The 26,329-nt window shown below is 37.6% G+C and overlaps 1 protein-coding gene across 1 annotated transcript; it reads left to right on the top strand.

Annotated features, from left to right (window-relative positions):
* The first annotated feature begins 15,512 nt into the window (after positions 1–15,512).
* LOC131158758 (uncharacterized) lies at positions 15,513–15,854 on the top strand. Its single transcript, XM_058113613.1, has one exon. It carries the CDS (start codon positions 15,513–15,515, stop codon positions 15,852–15,854), a length of 342 nt encoding a protein of 113 aa, XP_057969596.1.
* The last annotated feature ends 10,475 nt before the right edge of the window (positions 15,855–26,329 follow it).

Raw genomic sequence — 26,329 nt, 5'->3', positions numbered from 1 at the left:
TATGTGATTATGTGTAACGCCCCGAAACCCGCCCAGTGGGACCCAGGCGCCACGTGTTCCAATCACTTGTATCTGATACCATAATTAACATGCACGGAGCGGAAGATAAATAAATAACCTCAAATAAATACCAGAGTTCTATATAGCAACCTAAAAACAAATACTACAACATTCAGATATCTATATCTACAACCAGTATTTAAAACATAATCCCGTACAATTATATCTATACATATATCAGCATCTCACAATACCCCAAAAAGAAACCAACAAAAACAGTCTCAGCCTAGGCCTTCAAACTCGGTCTCGAGAAGAACCTGAAAAATTGTTAATCCACTAGGGTGAGACATTTCTCAGTAAGGGTGGAATAAATTATAACAGTGTGTAACAAATGAGTTTTAATATTTACATATCAAAATAAACTGCTTCTCACATAATATCAATAACAACTAAAAAAAATGTATCATTAATAACATCCCCAACATCTAATATCATACACCCATCCAATATGCACAAGTACATAATTTTTATGCAAGCGAAAGTCCCCAAGGATAGGGAAGATTACCTGCTCATACAAGTAGTTTTCCTTAACTCTAGTACCTAAAAGATACCTACCAGAGCACTCACCTTACTCAGTAAGCCCTTGGGTGAAGTATTACCTCACCGCCATTATACACATCTTTATTATTTTAAAGGCAAAGGTTTCTGAGGATCGGGATGTCTACCCACCCATATAAGTAGCATCCATTTGCACTAATACTAAGAAACTACCTAGTAGAGCACTCGCCTTTCTCAGCAAGCTCTCGGTAGTATGTTTACCTCGCCACATGTACACACATGCATTCACAATATGCTATATCATTACTATTATGTTTTAATTAAATTCACATGCACAACACATCCACACAAGAATCACGCAACTTATACTTTGTCTTCCAATGTCCTCAGTACGTTGCCCACACAGGCGTCTACTTACTTTTTATCTGCACATGGCCTACACAGGCACCACTTGTAATGACCCAAAAAAATAAATAAACAATAAAAAATTATTAATTCAAAAAATTATTATTATTAATTAATTAATTATTATTAAGAAAATTAATTAAATTAAGAATATGAGGATTGTGGATATATATATATATATATATGTATATTTAATTATATATATATAAGTATATATGTAAGTAATATGTACAAGTATATATAAGTATATGATAAGGTTAAAGAAAGGATAAAGGAAAGAAAAAAAAAACTTAGTGTTTAAGTTTTCTGTGGAACAAAACAGAAGGAAAGAAGAGAAAAAAAATTCACGTGCACATAACAGAACAAGAAAGAAAGAAAGAGAGAGAAAGAGAATGAAAAATTAAATATATTCTCTCACTCTCCACTCCTCTTCTTTCTACGATTTCGTGGTCGATTCTCGTCCAATTGAAAATTTGAAGATACCACCGAACTCCATTCTTCGCCACCAACATATCTGCCGAAGTGGATTTGTCGTAAGAGTAACGTGGGCATATCTTGTGAGGTAAGCCAAATTCTCATTTTTATCTCAATTTTTCCTAAATTTTAATCCAAATGGGCAATCGGACACCATCACGAGAATCTAGAGATGATTCTCTACAAGTCTAGCGGAGTGAAATTCTTGTGGGGTTATTGTAGAAATAGTCCAAAATTAGGATAAATGTGTTATTTAAAAATTAATTATTATTTAATTATTATAAATTAGGAAATGTTAAAATAAAATTTTATTGGGGTTGATTTGATTGAATCAGGGTTCGGGTGAGCGTTGCGGGTATAAGTTTGGGAGCCTTACAAGCGTAATTCAGGAAATCAGGTAAGGGGGAATAAAATTATATCAGTATTTTATTAAAGTAAACCAATTATTTACGAACATGCGAAATTTATTATTTATCTATATGATTTTCAGAATAGTCTGATTACTGGAAAAAAATGATTATTTGGTTTAAGGTTTATATTTGGGATAATTGTTTATGATATGAAATTCGTGTGACATGGGAGTAATTTTTCCTAATAAATTGAATATGAATTACTGTGGTATTTGGGTTTGCATGTGGGGGTGTTTGAAATGATTATGGCATGATGAATGAGTTGTTATGTTTGACTCCTGTGTGGAAATGTATTGATTTGTGGGGATACTGTGTGGGAAATAAATTGATCTGTTGAATTCCTGTGTGGAAATGCATTAATGCGTCTGTGTGAACTAACTGGTATGGTTATTTGTATGCATCTCAATATAACGTTGGCATGAGGAGGTTGTTATATTGCCTAGATGTAAATCATGATATGACGTTGGTAGGTTGAGGAGCTTGTCATATTGTCATTTATATGAGGTAGGACACTGGCAGGTCGAGGAGCTTGTTATACTGATGTATGACGGGTAGGTCATAGGGATTGGATACTGGTGAATAATGGCGCCTGTGTGGGCTATGTTATGTACCCTGTGTGGTTAGTGGTACCTGTGTGGGCCATGTGTAAATAAGAAGTACGTAGGTGCCTGTATGGGCCACGTACTGACATGTACGCAGTTGCTCTGTGTGGGCCACGTACTAAGGACATTGGAAGATGAAGTATGAGATGCATGATTCCTGTGTGGATGTGTTGTACACATGTGAATTTAATTATAGCATAAAAATAATGGTATAGCATATATTGAATGCATGTGTGTGCATGCGGCGAGATAAACATACCACCGGGGGCTTGTTGAGAAAGACGAGTGCTCTGTTAGGTAGTTTCTTGGTATCAGTGCAAAGGGATGCTACTTGTATGGGTGGGTAGATATCCCGATCCTCGGAAACCTTCGCCTTTAAAATAATAAAGATGTGTGTATTGGTGGCGAGGTAATACTTCACCTAAGGGCTTACTGAGTAAGGTGAGTGCTCTGGTAGGTAGTTTTTAGTACCAGAGCAGAGGGAAGCTACTTGTATGGGCGGGTAATCTTCCCTATCCTTGGGGACTTTTGCCTGCATAAAAATTATGTACTTGTGCATATTGAATGTGTGTGTGATATTGGATGTTGGGAATGTTATTAATGGTACATTTTCTCAGTTGTTATTGATGTTATATAAGAAGTAGTTTATTTTGAAATATAAATATTAAAACTCATTTGTCACACACTGTTATAATTTATTCCACCCTTACTGAGAAGTGTTTCACCCTAATGGATTAACAATTTTTCAGGTTCTTCTGGAGACTGGATTTGAAGGCCTAGGCTGGGATTGTTTGTGATAGTTTCTTTTTAGGGTATTGTGAGATACTGATATATGTATAGATATATTTGTACGGAATTACGTTTTAAATGCTGGTTGTGGATACAGATATTTGAATGTTGTAGTGTTGGTTTTTGGTTGTTATATAGAACTCTGATATTTATTTGAGGTTATTTATTCATGTGCCGCTGCGTGTATGTTAATTATGGTATCAGATACAGGTGATTGGAACACGTGGCACTCAAGCCCCACTTGGCGGGTCGGGGCGTCACACCACTACCCACACAGGGTACATAACATGGCCCACACAGGCACCATTATCCACACAAGATATAACATGGCTCACACAAGCACCACTACCCACATAGGATACATAATATGGCTCACACAGACGTCATTATTCACACAGGATATAATGTGCCCACACAGGCACCACTACTCACACAGGGTACATAACATGGCCCACACAGGCTCTATTATCCACACAGGATATAACGTGGCCCACACAGGCACCACTCCAGCTTTCGCAACACGTGGCCCACATAGGCACCACTCCAATTTCTGCAACATGTGGCCCACACAGGCACCACTATTCACCAGTATCCAATCCCCATGACCTACCCGTCATACATCAGTAGAACAAGCTCCTCGACATGCCAATGTCCTACCCCATATAAATGATAATATGACAAGCTCCTCGACCTGCCAACGTTATATCATGATTTACATCTAGGCAATATAACAACCTCCTCATGCCAACGTTATATTGAGATGTATACGAATAACCAAACCAATTAGTTCACACAGACGCATCACTACATTTCCACATAGGAATCCAATAGATCAATTCATTTCCCACACAGTATCCTAACAGATCAATACATTTACACATAGGAGTCAAACATAACAATTCATTCATCATGTCATAATCATTCCAAACACCCCCACATGCAAACCCAAATACCACAGTAATTCATATTCAATTTATTAGGAAAAATTACTCCTATGTCATACGAATTTAATATCATATGCAATTATCCCAAATATAAATTTTAAACAAAATCATCATTTTTCTAGTAATCAGACTATTCTGAAAAATCACATAGATAAATAATAAATTTCATATGCTCGTAAATAACCAGTTCATCTTAATAAAATACTGATATAATTTTATTCCCCCTTACTTGATTCCCTGAATCACGCTTGTCGGGCTCCCAAAATTATACCTGTAGCACTCACCCGAACCCTGATTCAATCAAATCAACTTCAATAAAATATTATTTTAACATTTCCTAATTTATAATAATTAAATAACAATTAATTTGGTAAATAACCCATTCATTCCAGTTTTGGGGCTATTTCTACAACGATATCATGAGAAATCTGCTCCTCTAGATTTGTAGAGAATCATCCCTAGATTCTCGTGGTGGTGTTCGATCGTTAATTTGACTTAAAATTTAAGAAAAATTGAGGCAAGAATGAGAATTTGGCTTACCCCAGGAGATATGCCCACATTACTCCTACGACAAATCCACTTCGGTAGATATATCGGTGCCAAAGAATAGAGTTCGGTGGTATTTTTGGATTTTCAATTGAGCGAGAATTCGCCATGAAATCATAGAGATAAGAGGAGTGGAGAACTTGAGCTGAGATAAATTTTTTTTTTCTTTCTTTCCCTTTCCTTACTGTTCTGTGCGTGAGAAGAATTTTTTATTTTCTTCTTTCCTCTTGCTACTTTGTTCCAGCAGGAAACTTAGCCTTTAAGTTTTCCTTTTTTTTTTCTTTCTTTCCTTTATCCACACTTTCAACTTTTATATATACTTACTTATATATACTTATATATATATATATATATATATATATATATATATCTATGTATATATATATATATATACTTACATATATACTTATATATATATATATATATATATGTATATATATCCAAAATTCTCAAATTTCTTAATTTAATTAATTTTCTTAATTATAATTAATTAATAATAATAATGATAATTTTTTTAATTAATTAATTTATTTATTATTATTATTTTTTGGGTCGTTACATTATGGACCATTTCTTTTGACAAATTCAGGGCTATTGAATCCTTACTATCTCATTCCAAGTTATTTTAGGTCTACCCTTACCCCTTTTAGTGTCTCTCACAATAACTAACTCACTCTTCATCACTGACGCACTACGTGGCTTATGTTGCAAGTACCCAAACCATCTAAGTCGTCTCTCATTTATTTTATCTTTTACACGAGTTATACCTAACTTACCACGAATATGTTCATTTCTTAATTTATTTTTGAGTGTTATACTACTGATCCATCCAAACATTCTCATCTCGACAACTTTTACATTTTGGATATTTTGTTTCTTTGTCTCCCAACATTCTAATCCATATAGCATAACTAGTCTTATAGTTGTCCTATAAAACTTTCCTTTTAATTTTAAGAGTATTCTACGATCACAAAGCATACTTGAAGCACTTCTCCATTTACCATACCTGCTTTAATTTTATATATTACATCATCTTCAATTTATCCTTCAATCTTGCATAATAGAGCTAAGGTATTAAAATTTACAACTGCTATTTATTTTTTCATCATCAAGTTTAACTTTGTCTCCAATATTCCTCCTACTATTACTGAAATTACATTTTATATATTCTATCTTATTTTTACTTATCCTAAAACTTATAGATTCCAGAGATTCTCTTCATAATTCTAATTTAGCCTCTATTCCACTCCTAGTTTCATCAATCAATATAATATTATTTGCAAATAACATACACCATGGAACCTCATTTTGAATACTCTTAGTCAATTGGTTTATCATTGAAGCTAAAAGATAAAGACTAAAAGCGGATCCTTGATGTACAACTACAGTGATGGGAAATTCTTTAGTTTTTCCATTTGTAGTTCTTACACTAGTCATTACTATATCGTACATATCCTTAATAACATCAGTATACCTACTACATACACATTTTTTTTTTCTTTCTAAAACCGACCATAGAACTTCTCTAGGTACTCTATCATATGCTTCTTCTAAGTCAATAAATACCATATGTAAGTTCTTCTTCTTTTCCCTAAACTTTTCCATTAATCTTCTTAAAAGATATATAACTTTTGTGGTTGATCTTTCAAGTATAAAATCGAATTGATTTTTTGAGACCTTCATTTCTAGCCTTAATCTTTGTTCAACTACCATTTCTTACAGTTTCATCGTATAACTCATACGTTGAATTCCACGATAGTTATTCCAATTTTGAATATCTCATTTATTTATTTTTTCGTATATAGGTATTAAAGTGTTTTTCCTCCATTTATCTAACATTTTCTTAGTTTTTTTTAATTGTGTTAAATAAATTAGTTAACCATATAGTCTCATTATCACTTAAGCATTTTCAAGCTTCAATTGGGATGTTATCCAATCTTATAGTTTTTCCATTTTCATATTTTTTAGTGCAAATTTAACTTTGTTAACTCTAATTTTGCGAATAAATCTCATATTTTTTGTATTTTCCTCATTTGTCAAGTATAAGAAGTTTTCTATTTGGGTTTCATTAAACAACTTACTAAAGTGATTTTTACATCTTTCTTTTAAATCTTCGTCCTTAAACAAGACAATATCATCCTCACTTTTTATACTTTTTACATTTCCTAAGTCCTTACCTTTCTCTAGTTTTAACAAGTTAAAATATATCTCTTTTGTGACGACCTAATTTATTTTCATACCATTTTTTTTCCACAATAAACAATAATAAACAAGCATCTGCCACGTCACAAACTCTGATACCATATTAACATAACCCGACCGAAAGTGGGGTACCAGGTATTCGATCTATTTCATACAACCATACCTAACAGCGGAAGTCAATATTAACATACCATTTCGAATACAAATACTAGAGTACTATATATATCTATCATACACATATATATCTCTACAACTCCACAAAATATCCTAGTAGATTTCACAAAACTCATTTCCCAACTCAAACACTTACCCTGTCTATAAGGGTACCAGCTCCCCTTCTATTTCGGAGCTCAATCTACTGGTCTATCCCGATTCCCTTGAAAGTTTAGATATTTGGGTGAGACACCTCTCAGTAAGTCGAACAAATTATTTACAGTGTGTGACACATGAGTTCAATTACATCATATTACATTCCATTATAATAAATATACTAGCTAGGAAAATATATACATATATGTACTCATAATCATATACATATGTAAAGCATAGTTTCATAAGCTTCCATATCATTTTCATAATCATATATGTATACTTTCATTTCTCATTTTTTATTCGTATACTTTCGCATCCCATGTCATATACATACTGTTTCTTTCTCATATCATATACGTACTTATACATTCTCGTACTATTTACGTACTTTCTCATTCCTCATAATCATATTCATATTTATATTCTTTCATTTCCCATATTCATTTTCACATTTTCTAGTATGTGGGTGTCTACCAGCATATAACACGTCATGTTTGTAACCCATGACTGTACATTTCTCATATCAATTCACATTCTTTCATTTATCATATTCATATTCACATTTTCCAGCCCATGGGTGTCCACCAGCATAGAACATGTCATATTTGTAACTCATGGTTGTTCATTCCACTTTTCACTTTCATAACATTCCGTAACTCATGAGCATCCACCAATATATTTTGCACGTCATGTCTGTAGCTCATGGTTGCTTGAGGATATTCACATTATGTATTCACCCCACATGACCGAGTTGTGCGGCCCGAAGGCTAAATCTAACTGTGGCTGGCCTACCCTGTTAGATCAAAACAATGAACATGTATATAGTATGGTTGGTCTGCTAACACTTGGTTCGGACTCTAGGGGACAACACAACCCTTCACACTGGCCCAATCGACTACCACACCACACACTATACAAGTTGTGTGGTTGCACTAACACAAAGTTAGCAACGGTACCGTGCTCTCAGAATTACTCTGGTCCATCAGGGTTCTCATTTCCAAATTTCAATATTCACAATCCATTATAACAATATATCTCAACATGTTAGTATAGTTCACATCATTTCTGTATCATTCTATCATTCCTGTATAATTTTCATCATTTCTACACAATTCTTATCTCATACCAGCATATTTCATTTCGCATATCTGTATAACACATCTCTCATCATTTCATTTAAACATATATATATATATATATATATATATATCCCATTTTATCGTTTCTCAATGAAAACGTATTTGTATAACACATTTATCATTACCCAGTAAAATACACCTCTATTTTACAATTCATCATTTCTTAGAAAATATGATGTAGGGCGGGGTAGGGTGACCTGGTCCTACTCATGTTCAACCCACAATCAACACACACATGATTAACACTTTAAAATAAGAATTGAATCAACCAAACATTAATCAAACAAATCATGCTTTATCACACGGGTCCATGGATTTTGAAAAGGTCCATAGTTTATTCATAAGTCAATCCCAAATGGTTCTTTCACAAAAGAATCAAGTGATATGCTATGAAGATGCTATTCAATCATTCAAGAAAATAAGTCTATGTTATCACAATCATGTTCCCAAAATTGACAAGCAAGTATGTATAAATATTGAAAACTTTCAAGTTTAGGGATCTTGAGTTGACTGGGGTTTAGGGTCAATTGCCTTGGAAAGTCTAATCCCGTTTTCTAGGTTGGCAGGGTTGGGTCAGCTACCTGATTCGCGACGGGGATGAAGCACAAGATGCGATTTTTAAGGTTTTACACAACTGAGGTTTATGGATCTCAAACAAGGATTTGAAACAAAGTTAGGAAGGGATTATGATAGAGATTACCATATGGAATCACTGGATATCTTACTAATGATCAACGAACTTGAATCAAACCAAGAAATCCTCAAGCTTTCGGTGAACAAGTGTAAGTGTTGCTATTGTTGTCGTATGCGGATGGCGTGGGAGGATAAGAGATGGTGAAGACGTGATGGATAGGTGTTGGTCTCGACTCTTGCACCAACTGATCTCCGAGAACGTCGTAGCTTCTCGCCACTCAATCTCAAGTATTGGAACAAAGCTTAAAGCTCTACAAAGGAAGAACCTTTTTTCATTCTACTGATCTAGTTAGTCATATCCCGGTTTTGATAATGACAAATACACTTGGTACTGATGTTTGTCATGAACTTGCATGCAAGTTCACTCTACGCATGAAATTGAACAGATTGCTATATCATGATGGCGTATGGTAATCACACGGAAGAGTGAAGAATATTGTGTTGTATTTGTAATAGTTTTATTATATTCTTCATTCAAGATTGTAATGTAATTATGGAATGTACTATAATATGGTCTGTAATAATCTGCATCTTGCATGGTAGGACAATATGCTCAAAATGACCTTAGTTTGACCTTAGGTTCCCACACTTAAGTGCACAAAGCCCTAACATAGTTCTCATATTATTAGGTGATATTTCAAAACAAAGAAAATAACCTTAGGTAAAAATCAAAAAGCATTCAGGCGACCGAACTTGGCAGTTCAAATTGCCTCGATCGACCGAACCGTGGACGGGTCAAAATGTTGACCTGAGTTCGGCAAACCAAACCAAAATGAACCTATCTTCCACGGGCGTCCAAACCTATGTTAGAAACTTTCCCACTAACTCGGCAGCCCAAACCTTACGTTCATTTTACCCTCGGGTGACTGAACTTATGAGTTCAACATACCAAACTTTAGACCGGGCGACCAAATCGCGGTCTTTTTAGGGAATCGGCTCATTCAGCAAATCGAAGTAAATTTTAGGCACCCGAACCTCGAAAATACCTTTTCTTGCTGTGTCTATTCGGGCAACCGAACTGTGGCTCAGACACCCGGAACTCTTGGGTTGGTTTTATTTTTGCCTCGATAATTTGGGGTTAAAAAGGGTTAAAATCCTTAAACTCATTTAAAACTTTTTTAGTAATTCCCTATGAGTCCCCACTGGTCATAATATGGGCCAAGTCTATATATAGGGCTTCATTTGCAAAGATTAAGGGAGATTAGCAAACTAGATTAGCCAAAAATCCTCTCAAATCTCAAGTGCTTATTTTTTTTATACTAAGCCCGTACACTCTTTATTTTGCTATTCCCTTGATAGATCAAGTTCCCAAAAGTGTTATTGAGTGATTCATATTACTAAAACTCTCTTTACTTGCATTGATTGTTATTTTCATTGAGAGTTCTTAGTTAGGGTTTTTCCCCCGATTTAAATAATAAATCTTTGCGTGGGAATATCCTTACAGCTAGTGAGTCTTTGCATCTTGATTGCAAGACTCATCAAGCTTGTGATATTTGATTTGCAAAAATATTTTTACACAAGCTTATACATTTTCAAATATCTCTTGAGCTATTAATTTTGAGAAAATCTTATTTGATATATTTTGAATATTATTGTTAGAACACTTTGAAACTTGTGGTGATTGATTTACATTGATTGTTTGTTTCAAAGTTTGTTTGGAAATACACTGTAGATCTTAATTGTTGATTTACATTAGACTGAGTGTTTAGCACAATATTAAGCACTGAGTATATTTACTATCATCCGTGCTTGCATATTATCTGAACTATATTGTAGTACATATTTGCTTGTATAAGAAGCGTTTGTTTGTACAAAAATTATCATTTGTTGTATTCCAGGCATGGGCCTGAAGAGGGAGACTAGCCTTGTTGAATAGTCCCGTATTGACTTTGATCCAGTTAAGAAAGTTAGGTGCACCATCCTGGTAAGGTGCGGTTGTAGGTTGAGGTCAGCCCCGTGAATTGACATGTTTGTAACCGGTGCCGCTCCACCCGTTAAGTGAGCCGTAGTGGAATCCTTGTGGTGGTGAGCCAAGGCGGGGATGTATGTAGTATTGGCCGAACCCCGATAACATATTTGGTGTCAATTTATTTTTCGCACTTTATTTTCTGCATCTGTATGTTTATGCTTATTGGTTATATATCCATTTGGTCTTGAAATTGCTTAGACTGCCCTTAGGTTGCGTAATACTGATTGTTGGATTAGATAAACCTTGGAGAAAATTTTAAATCTCCAATTCACCTCCCTCTTGGGATTGCACCAAGGCTAACACATTCAATAACAATACCTAGTTGTCTTTCAACTCTTACAATAGCAAAATATATATAGGGGAAAGAAAGACACAACAATATTACATATTAAATAAAAGTAAAAAGAAGCTTAATTCGTATTGGACCATCTGGGACTCAAACTCGCGTATTTTGGTGTTCAGAAGATGGTATTTTCGACTAGGTTGCACTCCTAGTCGAAGCTCTCAGGATTTTCTCAATGTGTAGATGACCTGGTTGCACCTTAAGGTGTTCTGGTCGTGACCTGGTCGAGACTCTCAGGAAAATCTGCAGCTGCTGATTGATAATTTTAGCCGCAAACATGCTTCAGTATTTAAGTCATAACTTTTGCTACAAAACTTCAAATAAAGTTATCTTGGTATCAAAAGAAAGCTAACAAAATTTCCCACAACTTTTGTGTTCAACCCATTTGAAGATGGGAAGATTTTGATATAGAAATTTGCACATCAAATCATGAGTTCTTGCAAAATAGATTTAAGATTTAATGGTGGTGGACTTCCGGAGGCCGTCCACGTGTTACCATGTTAGCGAACGAAAGTGGAAGTGGTTGTCGTTCCCCATCAAAATACTCATCAGTATATCACTTTCATCATTTCTCAGTAAAATACACATGAATATATATATATATATATATATATATATATATATCATATTCTCACATCTGAGTAAAACATTTCCATATTATAACATAGTATCATTTCTTAGTACTAAACACATTTATCAATTTCTAACACTTTCCCAGTATAAATTTATTATTTCAAAATTCCTCATGCCACACAAATTTTCACCTGATATTTATATTATAATTATCACAGTGAATATATCATAATCTCATTTTCATATATTTACTCAACCAGTAGTTTTCAAAAATAGTTGTTATAATTTATTCCCCTTACCTGCTTATCGAGAGGTTTGCTAAAATCCCTAAATCCACGCCCGCGGCATTTGGAACTCAAAACCCTGAAATTACATTTTCCCCAATTCAATTAACTCAACCCTAGAATTATAATTATTTTAACATTTCCTATGCCCACACACTCCTAATACTAATTAAACTTTTAAAATAATTAATGGATATAATTCCACTATCCTTACCCTAGCCTTAGAATGGTGCCTAGGAAATTCAAATTAAAAATCTACTTCGATTAAAATAACGAGGATCGGAGTTAGAACCCCATAGTGGTGTCCAATTGTCGATTTGACTAAAGATTTAAAAAAAAATTAAGAGGGGGGAGAGAGAGAGAGGTTATCTTATCCCAGGAGTGGTACCTACGACACCCTAATCACGAATCCACTCTGGTGGAAATGTTGATGGCGGAGAATCGAACCCCAAGGGTATTTTTTCGTTCTCCAATCAGCACACATTTGATCGAGAAAATCGAGGAGAGAGAGTGAAGTGGCAGAGGAGAGAGAGAGAGAGACGTCTCTGCTTCCTTCTTCCTGTTATCTTTTAACATATATATATATATATATAATTAAATTATTATTAATTAATTAATTAATTATTTTTTGGATCACTACCTCTAAATATTTTTGGGGTCATTGCATCTTTCCCCTTCTTTTATATTTAATTTATCATACAAACTATTAAATGATTTGTGTTAAGTTTCACAAACAACATTTTTTTGCATCTTCTCTTTCTTCTTTATACTTTTTAAAGTTATCCATGTTTTTGCATTTTTGTCACGTTTTATACCAAATTCTTTTTGCCTTTATGATTTTTAGATATTTTTATCCCACTACCAATTTTCTTTGTTATTCGAAAATCTTATTCTTGATTCAGCTAAAATCTTTTTTATTATCTTTTTAATAAATCTAACTAATCTACTTCAAAAAGTATTTGTATTTATCTCATCTTCTATAGTCCAATCTTCATCTTTGATAATTTTATCTTTAAGTTTTATTATATTTTCTCCCTTTAGGTTCCACTGGCTAGTTACCTTACATTGATTTATTTTATCAATTTTCTTCCATTAATACATATATCTAACACTAGGACTCCATGTTGTGCAATTAGACTTTCACTTTGAATAATTTTACAATTCTTGCATGATAAACGATCTACCCTCCTAGTTAAGAACAAATTTATTTGACTTTTGTTTTATCTACTTTTAAAAGTTATTAAGTGTTATTCCCTCTTATTGAAGCAAGTATTCATTATTATAAAATCATATGACATAACAAAGTCTAATATTATCTCCCTAAACTCATTTTTGTCTCTATATATCCATAACCTCCATGTATCATCTTATAACCTTTATTATCTCTTCCAACGTAACCATTCCGATTTCCTCCTATGAATATTTTCTTAGTCAATGGTATGCTTTGTAAAATACTATTCATATCTTTCTAAAATTGTCTTTTTAGATTTTCTACTGAGCTTACTTAAGGAGCATAAACATTAATGATATTTACTATTTTTCGGCCTAAGACCATTTCAATTTGTAAGAACTTGTAAGAAATTGAATATGATTTTAAATTATATTTTGTCTAAATTTATGTAAATCAAAATATAAACTATCAAATTCATACCCTCAATTACAATATAGGAAAACTTCCTAAAATTTTAAAATTTTAAGAGAAATGTGTCATTTTAGAGAGAAATTATACAGTGGAGCTCCCCCTCTAGATATTTATATGCCAATTTTCTAAATTATATATATATTAAAAATAAATTCATCTATTTACCTGTGATATATCCAAAATATATCACCTATCTAGAAGAGATCAAAGTGCAACATTATGAGGGCAATTACCGTCCAAGTCAACTGCCCAAATGAGGCAATTGATGTCCGTCTTATAATAAACAGAGCGATTCATACCAACGAGGTAAGAATCGAAGCGATTCACGCCTATACCATAACTCGTCAATAAATGACATTACATCCTTGGGGCAACGTCCATCATTATAAATAGAAATTTGAAGAAAATGTTAAGATATCTCATTCTAAATTCTACTTTATTATTACATAAAAAACCTCTCAAACCAATCATTGACTAATGCATCAGAGAGATGCCTTAGAGTACACCCGAATCTTCAAAGTCTTGCTTATTTATCTTTTTTCAGGTGATCGTGATCAGGAATCGTGAAGATTATACAATTTTTAATTGCAACAATCTGTATTATGTTAATAAATATATAATAAGTTATCCCATATTTAACATCTATGATAGAAATTAGAATGGACGGCATAATTTTTTTATTTCGCAAACCTCGAAGGTAAGTGTTCTCAAATTACAATTTTCCCTTATTGTTTGACACGTGCAGGGCTCCGGAGCCAATGAAAAATGGACGGTCGAGATAAATCATTTTTCATGCCGTTGCGGGGCAATCCGATGGTGCAGACACAGAGAGGACGAAACACGTTGTTCGAGTTGCAGACGCTAAACGCGCCCACGGAAGTCGGTCCAACGTCGACCCACGCGTCCCTAAGTCCCAACAGCCACTCCACACACGCCGCGTGGCCTCTGCAGCTGTACTTCTCCCCCAACAATTAAAGAATACTCCTCTAATCACTTTGCCCATCCAAAGTCACAAAATTACGGCAAACCCAAACTCCCCGACTTCACCAGCAGGCGGTGTTATTGTAAATGAACAAAAATCTAAGTCCGGTTGCGTGCGCACATGGGATAAGTATGTTGGTTTGTTGGGTCATATTACGTTTGTGACAGCAGGTGATACTATCGTAATCCAGCCGGTTTGTGGGGACCACGTGACACGTGATCTGCAACTACTTGAACGCGTCTGTCTCTATAAATATTGAAAACCAATCGATCCTTTTCAAGTCTCAGAAATTATCTCGATTTCTTAATTGATTGTGTTGATATTTTCTAGTAGTTTTCTCGTTCTTCAGATATGGCCGCCGCCGTTCTCCGATCTCCGGACTGTCTCGGGAATCGGTTTCGCCAGCAGATAGTAGCATCTCCGACGTTAAAGCCTCCCCGGAAACCTAACTCTAACCATAACCCTAACCCAAACCCAAACCCAAACCCTAACCCTAACCCTAAAGCTATTCGTGAACCTAACCCTTCGGCTACCGCTAATTCTTCATCTCGCTCGCTCCGCCGTAAGCGCAGTACGGTTGGTTCGCATACCAACGGGCGAGGTCGTGGTCTGACGGTGGTGAAATCTCCGTCGACGAACCTGGTCATGGGACAGGTGAAGATACTAAAGCGCGGGGAGAAGTTGAGTTCGGTGGGAGTCGCCGGCGGTGAACCGGTAGACCGCCGTTGCCCTCCAACGGCGGGTGTCGAAGAGAAGGATTTGGTGTTGTCCTCGACGGAGCGGTTGGGACCGGAGCCGGATACTGTTCAGAAGCAAATTAGGGTTTCGGAGTTTAACCTCGTTGAGGGAATTTTCTCTGGAAGTGCAGCCGTCTCCTCTCCACCTCCGAGCTCGCTCCCGTTCCCGGCCTTCTTCGCAAAGAAGGAGAAGAAGAACGACATCGCAACAAGCGATTTACGGCGGTTGCTCCGCCTCGATGTGGTTTGAAGATGAAGCAATTTGAAGGTTTCAAGGCAAGGATTTCAGATCCGTTGCTGTGAAAACGAAGTGACTTGGCAATTCTGCTCTACTTAAGTGTCGATCCGATGGCGATTCAGATGCTATCAAGTTCGATCACTTCATTATTGGGTTCGCTTTCTCTCAATATCTTCCTCTATTTTTTCAAAAGGAAGGTTTGAGTTTGTCGAAGAAAATTGGCAAAAAAAAAAAAAAAAGGAAAAAGAGAAAAAGCAACGAAAGATTCACTTACGAGGAACAATATAGGTTAGCTCCTAGTTTTTCTTTGTATATATTCATGGAATGAGGGTACATGTGATACTGTTAGTATGACATTCACAGAAAAAATAATTTGCGTCAGGTTGGGTCTTTGGGTCTCTAAAAATAATTTGCGTCTGGTTGGGTCTTAGGGTCTCTTGTTTCATACGCGAGAGGAAAAAAAGAATGTAATTGTGTCTGGATGGGTATTAGGATTTCTGTTCTTTGTACTATGTGAGTTTGCTGGTTTAGATGGTTAGGGTTACAGCGATACTGAATAATGGTTGGTATTATGTTTCATTTAATAAAATTCTCTCCTTGTTCTACCGTTCAATGTTTCTCTACACATTGATCTCCTTTCAATGTTTGAGGAGGAAAAGAAGAATTTTTCTTTTTGGAATTTCCCCTGTTATCTTTGGGGTGTTAATTTAAATTAAGTTTATGAATAAGTGAAGAGGCCTCTGTAATTTTTTGGAGGATTTCTGAGATTAGGAGCATCAATTTTTAGATATGAATTTGTATTTAGGATTTTGTAAGAAATGTAATATAATTTTATGTAATATTTTTCAACGCATATAAATTTAAATTTAAGATTCTGGGAAGAAAATTTTATTTTTGAAGGTGGAAAAATTTTTGCCAGAGCTATGGCAAACCATGATGTGTTTTCATCATCTTCACTTCAAATAAGGTTAAGAACATATTCTGATAACCAAATCATCTTCAGGTTTAGTTATATTCAGATGCAATACTCATTTAATTTTATCTATTATGATCTTTGGGGAAGGAAACCTACATTGTGAAGGAAGGAAGAAGGATCAACAAAGGAGTGGAGGGGCCCCATATGCCGCCTTCATCTCTTGGTATGAATGCCACGTGTTAATCTTCCAAATGGGTGGCTCAAATTTGCCCACATCCTTTTGGTATTCAAAATCACTCTTGAAAGAAAAAAAAATTAGGTCCTCCAATAAAATAATGTTAAGTAGTATGGGCATGTGGGTCATATTTGACTGGTTGGCATGATTTTATTGGCTGAAAAAAGACTGAAAGGATCTAAGTTTTTCCCTGAGGCAAAAGTAGGGAACAACCGCCAAACAATACTAGAGGAAGAAGCACTTGCCAGTAAATCCAGCCACCCAAAATAGCCAAATGGATTTTCTGACTGAACTTAGTTGGAATCAAGTTATGCATCATCAGTGGCAAAAAAATTAATTTGAGAATTCTGTATATGATTTTTTTTTTTTGTGTTGTGGGAATGGATAATTTTGTCATGTGCAAGTAGTTGCTATCAACATTCCTGGATGGATGATGGGGGAAATCGCCTTGGCTTATTCTCCATGAAAGAGGGCGGTTCTCAAATTTATTTATCTTGGGAAAAAAATGAAAAAAGGAAAGACGAAAAACATTGAATTTTCTTGAAATTTGGTGGAAATACACCAATCATTCTTTAATTTTTAAAAATCTCATGAATCCCTCTCAAAGTTCTATAAAAACACGTCGATCATCTTGTAAATGTTAAAAAAAAAAGAGTATAAGCACCTCAAGGTGTTCAAAAATATGCAACCATCTTGCAAAAATACAAGTCAAGAAAGAGTATAAGCATTCCAAAAATAAATGTTAATGGAGGAAAGGGAATTTTTCAAAATTTTCAGTATAGGAGTTTGTGAGATTTTTAGGATGGCTTACATCTTTTTATTAAATTATGAGAAGTCATTGTCTTCTGATTGCTGCTTCATCTCATTCCTCCATTAATGAACAAAAAATACTGATTGAGCTTGTTAGTTCATGAATGCATTGTTCCTTTTATATAAATATCATTTTTAAAAATTAAATTATTTAAAAAAAATTTCTTGATGTATATCCAAAATCTAAAACTATTAGGTTGTAGTGTTGTGCTACCAATTGAAATTTGGTCGTTATTGATGAATTATTTGTGCATACTTAAACAATATTGATAAATCAAATGCTTCAATTCTTTTTTTCTTGGGGAATGATGATAACCCCTTGATGACTAGATAGTAGATTTAATACTGTGCATTCAACAATCATGCAGAGACTTGGAAGGTGGTGAGATGGTTTCTAGGCCCTCTGGCCTGTGCAGGTTGGTTTGCTTTATCTTGTTTTTACTTTAACCGGTCCACTACTCGGTGTTTTGGACTAGTCCCGTGAGAAGTGACCCACAAGGTTGTCGGGCATGAGTCTTTATTACTAGCCATGTTTTTAAGTGGGAGCCTCTACACAAGCTAAGTGTTAAGAGTCAAGAGGGAGATAGAGGGACGGAGAGAGAGGAAGAGAGTTGTATGTTTCACACAAGAAATTTTTGCGCAACTTGCTATTCGTTTCAAGATCTTGAAACTTGTGAAGCCGTAGAGGACTTTGGTAAAATAGGACAAATATAATCACTCAAGTAAGAGGGATGTGTGACAGCTCGTTTGGGTCGTGAAGAGATGGGTGGAGGGGGTGGTGGGGAAGGGGGCGAGGGTGAGGGTGTCGGTGAAGATACCAAAGGAGAAGAAAAGAGAGGTGAGGGGCTAGGAGTAGGTGTGGTTGACTGGGTAGGTAAAGTGTAGGAAGGGTGTATATCAGGAATAGGAAGGGGAAGGACGGGAGAAGATGTAGGAGTTGGAGGTAGGAGATGATAGAGAAAAACATTTTCTTCAAAGGTGACATTGTCATGCCCCGAACCTAGAAACGGGACCCGGAGGTGAATTTAAGTAACCTAACCTGTCTCTGTATCAATTAAAAACATACATGCTACATCATACAAAGAGGGTCCGACCCCATGGGGTACACAGATGCCCTATATACATACATACAAACATCCATACTCATTGACATATGCAACGGAATACAGTCTTTTATACATAACCAGTATCATACCAGAGTCTACACAAGTTAGGATATACATTCCCATAATACAAATATACCCCAGGTGTCTACAAAAACCATCCCGACAACCTGGATACCAAAACTCGTACCTAAAAGGTACTAGTAGTAGCTATGACACCCCTTTTCCCAGACGCTAGGATGCTACTTATCGCTACCTGAAGGCCCTGAAAAATATTGTACGTACATTCGGGGCGAGACACCTCTCAGTAAGGAAGAAAGCAGTTTATATCAGTGTGTGGCATACCAGTGTCATTTTACGTACTTCATAACACTATACATATGATATAGTTTGAAACAATTCGTACAGTTTCATACAAATACGTACAGTTTTAGTATTTTCAGAAAATCATTCCAGTTCATACAATACCCAACATACATACGGTCAATGTCGTCACACTAGTTTGCAACTACACCAGGTCACCTCGTCTCACAGCGATTACATTACTACACACGCAACTACGCTGCAACGATCAAGGCCCAATGATGAATCCATTGCATCATACGCAACTACACAAGGTCACCTATTCTCACAACGATTACATTGTCATATGCAACTACGAAGATCTACGACTCAGGCCCAATAGTGAATCCATTGCTATATGCGCAACTACACAAAGGTCACCTAGTCTCACCACAATTACATTGTCATATACACAACTACGCTGCGACGACCTAGGCCCACTGTGAATCCATTGCAACATACGATGTAGCATATAGCTCACACCACTTCGGTGACTAACCAGAATTAGACTGGTGATATTTCACACTCTCGGATATAGGGCCGGTCACTCTTAGGGTACGGTAATTAGCCGCCCCTAGCCGATTTCACAAAATTTGGAATCATTTTGGAACTCACGTCCCTATACATTTTAGCGTATGGTAATTAGCCGCCACATAATTGTTTTACAAATATCTGGAACAAATACATACATTCATACATACCACACTTATTTGGTTTATGGCAAATCATATCAATTACAATTTCAAGTATACAGTTTATGCAAATATGGATTACGATCACCTCAATAATACAGTTTTAACGCAACCAACAGTTTTCCAAACAAAATAGAGATGATATTTGAAATCCCCAATGTTCCCGCAAACTGTAACCTGAAAATCCCGCATTTTTACCTGATAGATTTCCATAAATAAGTAGCCAAAACATACATATGATCGTAGCCTACAGGCTTACAGATCCTGATTTCGAAAATGGACTGATATAAACACAATCCCCTTACCTTAACCCGAAATCCAACTAGGAACTCTACGGTCCTCAAAACTACGAACTGAGACTCAAAAACTTACAAACCACAGTACAAAACATACTTACAATTTGTACTACTATACACATATCGAATCAGAAATGAAAATCGAGCCTTACCTCGATTTTAGCCCGAAATCCGAAAACGCTCGAAACGAGATTCTGATCTGTAGAAGTTGTAGAAAATCCTTCCATGATCCTCGTGGTAACTTCCGTTTCCCGATTCTAGCAATGATCGGTGAAGGAATATAGAGAGAAGGAGTAGGGAGAGTTTTAGAGAGAAAGAGAGAGCTTTTTTAGAAAACTTAGCCCCAAAGCAACCTCCAAAGATCTTTTATAAGCCTTTGACCCAAAGGGCTTCATCGACAAAATAGTGTCCTCGTCGACGAAGTCTTTAGGGATTTCGTCGATGAGGAAGTCGTCGACGAACCCTGATATTTAAATTTTCCTGAACCCCTCGGCTTTTTCTCGTCGACAAACCTCTGAATTTCGTCGACAAAAAGCCTACTACCTTTGTCGACGAATTATGGCCTCGTTGATAAAGCCTGCAGAATTCCATTTTTCCCCCTCTTTTATACAATAAATCCATATATCACGGTTCGGGTTCTTACAATCTCCCCTCCTTACAAAAATTTTGTCCTCGAAATTTGCAGTCTCTTTTTACAATCTCATACATACAACTACATACATACCTACTCTGAGGTGACGGTGATTACCTATACGCAGTCCTGTCACGATACATACATACACACTCTAGAGAAGACGGCGGCTATTTATACGCAGCCCCGTTATGATACATACATACATACTTTAGAGAATACAACGGCCATTTATACACAGCCCCGTTAAAATACATACATACATTCTCTAGAGAATACGGCGGAGATTTATACGCAGCCCCGTTACAATACACACATACATGCCCTCACTTATGGCAGATGAATACCGTGGTCACATACATACATGGTCTCAGGAGCTCACAATACTACAGGACTCTTCCTGAGACTAACCACTAGATACAATATGATAATAGAGGATTACATACATACATATATACTCATACCACCCTGTTATTCAAATACTACTCAAACAACTGTGGATACTTCCGGCGTATTTCCGCCTCTAGTTCCCAAGAAGCTTCCTTAACTTTGTGGTTCTGCCACAATACCTTTACTAACGGTATTTATTTGGTACGAAGCTTTTGAACTTTACGATCCAGAACCTGAATAGGTATCTCCTCACATGCTAAAGTATCCTCAAGTCCCAAAGACTCGTAACTGATAACATGCAACGGATCCAACACATACCTCCTCAACATGGATACGTGAAATACATCATAGACCCTCAAGAGTGATGGGGGTAATGCAACTCTGTAGGCTACCTGACCCACCCGTTCAAGTACCTCGAATGGTCCGATATACCTCGGGCTCAACTTGCCCTTTGTTCCGAATCTCGTCACTCCCTTCATAGGAGCGATTCTAAGGAATACCTTACCCCCCACCTCGAGCTCCAACTCACGGTGGCGAACATTCGCGTAACTCTTCTGCCTACTCTGAGTCAATCTAATCCTCTCTCGGATTAAACCTACCTTCTCAGATGCCTGCTGCACGAGTTCAGGTCCTAAAACTTGACGTTCACCGACATCATCCCAATACAAAGGAGATCGACACCTCCGACCATACAAAGCCTCGAACGGTGCCATCCTTATACTAGCCTAGAAGCTGTTGTTATAGGCAAACTCCACTAGTGGCAAAAATTGAATCCAACTACCACCGAAGTCCAATACACAAGATCTGTATCGTCCTCTCCGACTGTCCATCAGTTTGGGGGTGGAATGTTGTACTAAATGTAAGCTTCGTCCCCAATGCTTCTTGTAAGCTCTTCCAAAATTGATAAGTAAACCTCGGATCTCGATCTGAAACAATGGACACTGGTACCCCGTGCATTTTCACAATCTCATGTACGTACATATTAGCTAGCTTACTTAAAGGGTAGCTAACCTTCATCGGTACAAAATGAGCAGATTTCGTCAACCTGTTTACAATAAGCCAAATAGCATTCTGCCCGTGAAGTGCTGGCGGCAATCCCGTAACAAAGTCCATGGAAATATGTTCCTATTTCCATACTGGAATAAGCAAAGGCTACAACAGCCCTGCCGACCTCTGATGTTCAGCTTTCACCTATTGACACGTCAGAAACTACTCCACAAACCGGGCAATATCTCTCTTCATACCACTCCACCAGAAGGACTCGCGCAAATCCCTATACATCTTCGTACCACCCGGATGTACCGTATACAGAGATTGGTGCGCTTCTTCCAGAATCGTCCTTCTGATCTCCTCGTCTTTTGGAACACACAATCTGGTCCCAAACCTCAACACACCACTGTCAGAGATGTTAAAATCCGTAGCCAAAACCTGCTGTACCTTCCTTACAATCTCAGCTAACTCATCATCACTAGCCTGCGCAGCTTTAATACGCTCAAACAAGGTCGGTCAGATCACCAAGCTAGCAATGAGAGCCTGATGATCCCCAGATACCAACTCCACGCTAAGGCCTTCCAAATCCCGTCTAATATGATGCTGAGCTACAACTGCAGATACTGCTGCATGTTCTGACTTCCGACTCAACGCATCTGCTACCACATTAGCCTTTCCCAGGTGATAACTGATCGTGCAATCGTAGTCCTTGATCAACTCTAGCCACCACCTCTACCTCATATTCAGCTCCTTTTGTGTGAAAAAGTACTTGAGGCTTTTGTGGTTAGTGAAAATCTCACACTAAACACCATACAGGTAGTGTCTCCAGGTCTCTAGAGCATATACTACAGCAGCCAATTCCAAATCATGCGTAGGGTAATTCTTCTCATACTCCTTAAGTTGCCGAGAAGCATAAGCTACCACCTTACCCTGTTGCATAAGCACACATCCCAAACCCTTCAGGGATGCGTCGCTATAAATCACAAAACTCCCATTCCCCGAAGGAATGGTCAAAACTGGAGCAGTAACCAGCCGGTGCTTCAACTTGAGGAAACACTGCTTGCAATTACTAGTCCAGTCAAACTTCACTCCTTTCTTAGTCAACTGTGTCAGAGGTCCAGACAATTTAGAGAAATCCTATACGAACCGACTATAGTAACCCGCCAGTCCTAAAAAACTCTAAACCTCCTTTACACTCTTCAGTCTAGCCCAGTCGACCACAACTTCAATCTTACTGGGATCAATGGAAATACCGCCCTTAGACACCACATGGCCTAAGAACGCGACCTGATTCAACTAGAACTTATACTTCTTCAGCTTAGCATACAACTTCTTCTTCCGCAGAATCTGTAATACTAACCTCAAATGTTCCATATGCTCTTCGGTACTCCTCAAGTATACTAGAATATCGTCAATGAATACCACTACAAATCGATCTAGGTACTCATGGAAAACCCTGTTCATCAAATCCATGAACACTGCTAGCGCATTAGTAAGCCCAAACGGCATAATCAAGAATTATAGTGACCATATCTGGTTCGGAAAGTAGTCTTCGCTACATCCTCTGCTCTAACCCTCACCTGATGATATCCTGACCGCAAGTCGATCTTCGAAAAGACCTGCGTCCCCTGCAACTGGTAAAAAAATCATCTATACGAGGTAAAGGGTAACGGTTCTTCACCGTCACTTTGTTAATCTCACGGTAGTCTATGCATATACGCATCGACCCATTCTTCTTCTTCACAAATAATACTGGAGCTCCCCAGGGCGAAACACTCGGTCGAATAAAATCCTGGTCCAGTAATTCCTGTAATTGCTCCTTCAACTCTCAAAGTTCTGTTAGAGCCATCCGGTACGGAGCTTTAAAGATCGGAGCCCTGTCAGGCAGCAACTCTATCATAAACTCCACCTCACAATCCAGAGGTAAACCGGGTAATTCATCAAGAAACACATCCGGAAACTCCTTGACCACCCAAATATCCTCGAGTCTCAACTCATCCCGCGGCAGTTCCTTCACGCAAGCTAGGTATCCCTGATAACCATCCAAGAGTAACCTCTTCGCCTGTAAAGCTGATAGAATCTGTGGCATAGAACACACACACGATCTAGCGAACTTAAACTCTTGCTTCCCAGGAGGTCTGAACACTACCACCTTCCTACGACAATCAATCACTGCATAGCTAGAGAACAACCAATCCATTCCCAGTATGACGTCAAAACCTAACATGTCGTATACTACAAGGTTCGCTGGTAACAGTCTCTCCTGAATCACCATTGGGCAGTCTCTGAACATTTTACTACACATCATTATACTTCCACTTGGCGTAGCCACAACCAAACATTCGTCCAATAATTGGGTTTCAACCCCACACAATTTCATGAATCTAGCATATATGAATGAATGGGTTGCCCCTGAATCAAATAAAAGAACAGCTCTATTCGAAAGCAATAACATGGTACCAGTCACCACATTCCCAGCGTATTCTGCATTTGCTGGAGTAAGTGAATATACTTTTGCTGGAGCCGTGGTTGTCTGATAATTCACCCGTGGCACCTGGTTACTTCCACTACTCTGACTCGGTGCAGGCATAATCCTCCTCGGTTCCCGATAGTTCTTCGCCATATGGCCCGTTTCGCCATAGTTGTAGCAAACACCCCAGAATGGCTGACACTCGCCCTCGTGCCATTTACGACACTTCACACATGGTGCAAAGGATGGATCCCCCTAAAAACTCAGCCGCTTGGTGTTCTGCCGATAACCAGAGCTGTAATTCTTCTTCTTCTTCTTCCACTGTCTCTACTGAGAACCACTCTGAGGACCAGAAGATACTGGCCTCTTCCCCTGAACCTGTACTACCTCATCTCCTCGAAGGTCGGTCTCAAATATGGTGGCTTTATCCACCAGGACAGAGAACTCACGGATCTGCAGCATCCCCACCAGACGGCGGATGTCTTTCCTTAGATCCCTCTCGAACCTTCGAGCCTTCTCGTGCTCATTTGGAACCAAGTACAGTGCGAATCGAGACAACTCGATAAATCTAGCAGCATACTTCTGCACCGTCAAAGTACCCTGTGTCAAACCTGAAAACTCATCGGCCTTCGCATCCCGAGTGGAGACCGAAAAGTATCTCTCGAAAAATACCTCCTTGAAACCGCCCCACGTCATGCTAGATGGACCAGCTCTTTGCCGCTCCAGCAAGCTCACTGCTGTCCACCGTTACCCTGCCTCCCCAGTCAACTGGAAGGTAGCGTACAAGACCTTCTGCTTCTCAGTGCAGTGGAGGACTTCCAAAATCCTTTCGGTTTTCTTAACCCAATCCTCTGCCACTATCGAATCAGATCCTCCCGTGAATGTCAGAGGGTGCATGCGTGTGAACCTCTCGATGGTACACCCCACATCAGTAGGAGAGCTCTCGCGTCTCCTAACACTCCGCCCAATCTCTTGAATCACCTATCTCGCCAAACCACGAGACACAGAAGGAGACTCATTGCTTGCCGTCTCCTCAGAGCCACTTTCCAAGTTATTATCCTTTTGCTCCATTCTGAAAACAGGATAGGAATCGGTTAGAATTCCTATATCGTACGCAGTTAACATAATCATAAACCTAATCATGTCAGCTATTACTCTCACAGGTCTAAGCCTGCCCCGTCACACCGACACAAATCCATCAATGGTTTGCCCAGCCTTTATTGGAATCGTCATCCCAGGAAAAACACGGAATACCGCTGACAAATCCCGGTCTAGTAACAGAACAACCCTCGACCAACACTACCCATTTCCTATATCCTATACTCTGGTATGTACATATCAATACTCCTAACAAAGTCTGCAAGACCTAACAACCTGGTTAACTCAGATACCAAGCTGTCACGCCTCGAACCCGAAAACGGGACTCGGAGGCGAATTTAAGTAACCTAACCTATCTCTGTATCAATTAAAAACATACATGATACATTATACAAAAAGGGTCCGACCCCGTGGGGTACACGGATGCCTGTATACATACATACAAACATCCATACTTATCGACATACGCAGTGGAATACAGTCTTTTATACATAACCAATATCATACTAGAGTC

The sequence above is a fragment of the Malania oleifera genome, chromosome 6 (assembly GCF_029873635.1).
Source record: "Malania oleifera isolate guangnan ecotype guangnan chromosome 6, ASM2987363v1, whole genome shotgun sequence".
Lineage (NCBI taxonomy): Eukaryota > Viridiplantae > Streptophyta > Magnoliopsida > Santalales > Ximeniaceae > Malania > Malania oleifera.
The sequence above is the reverse complement of the archived record's forward strand: the minus strand, read 5'-3'. Positions and strand labels throughout refer to the sequence as shown.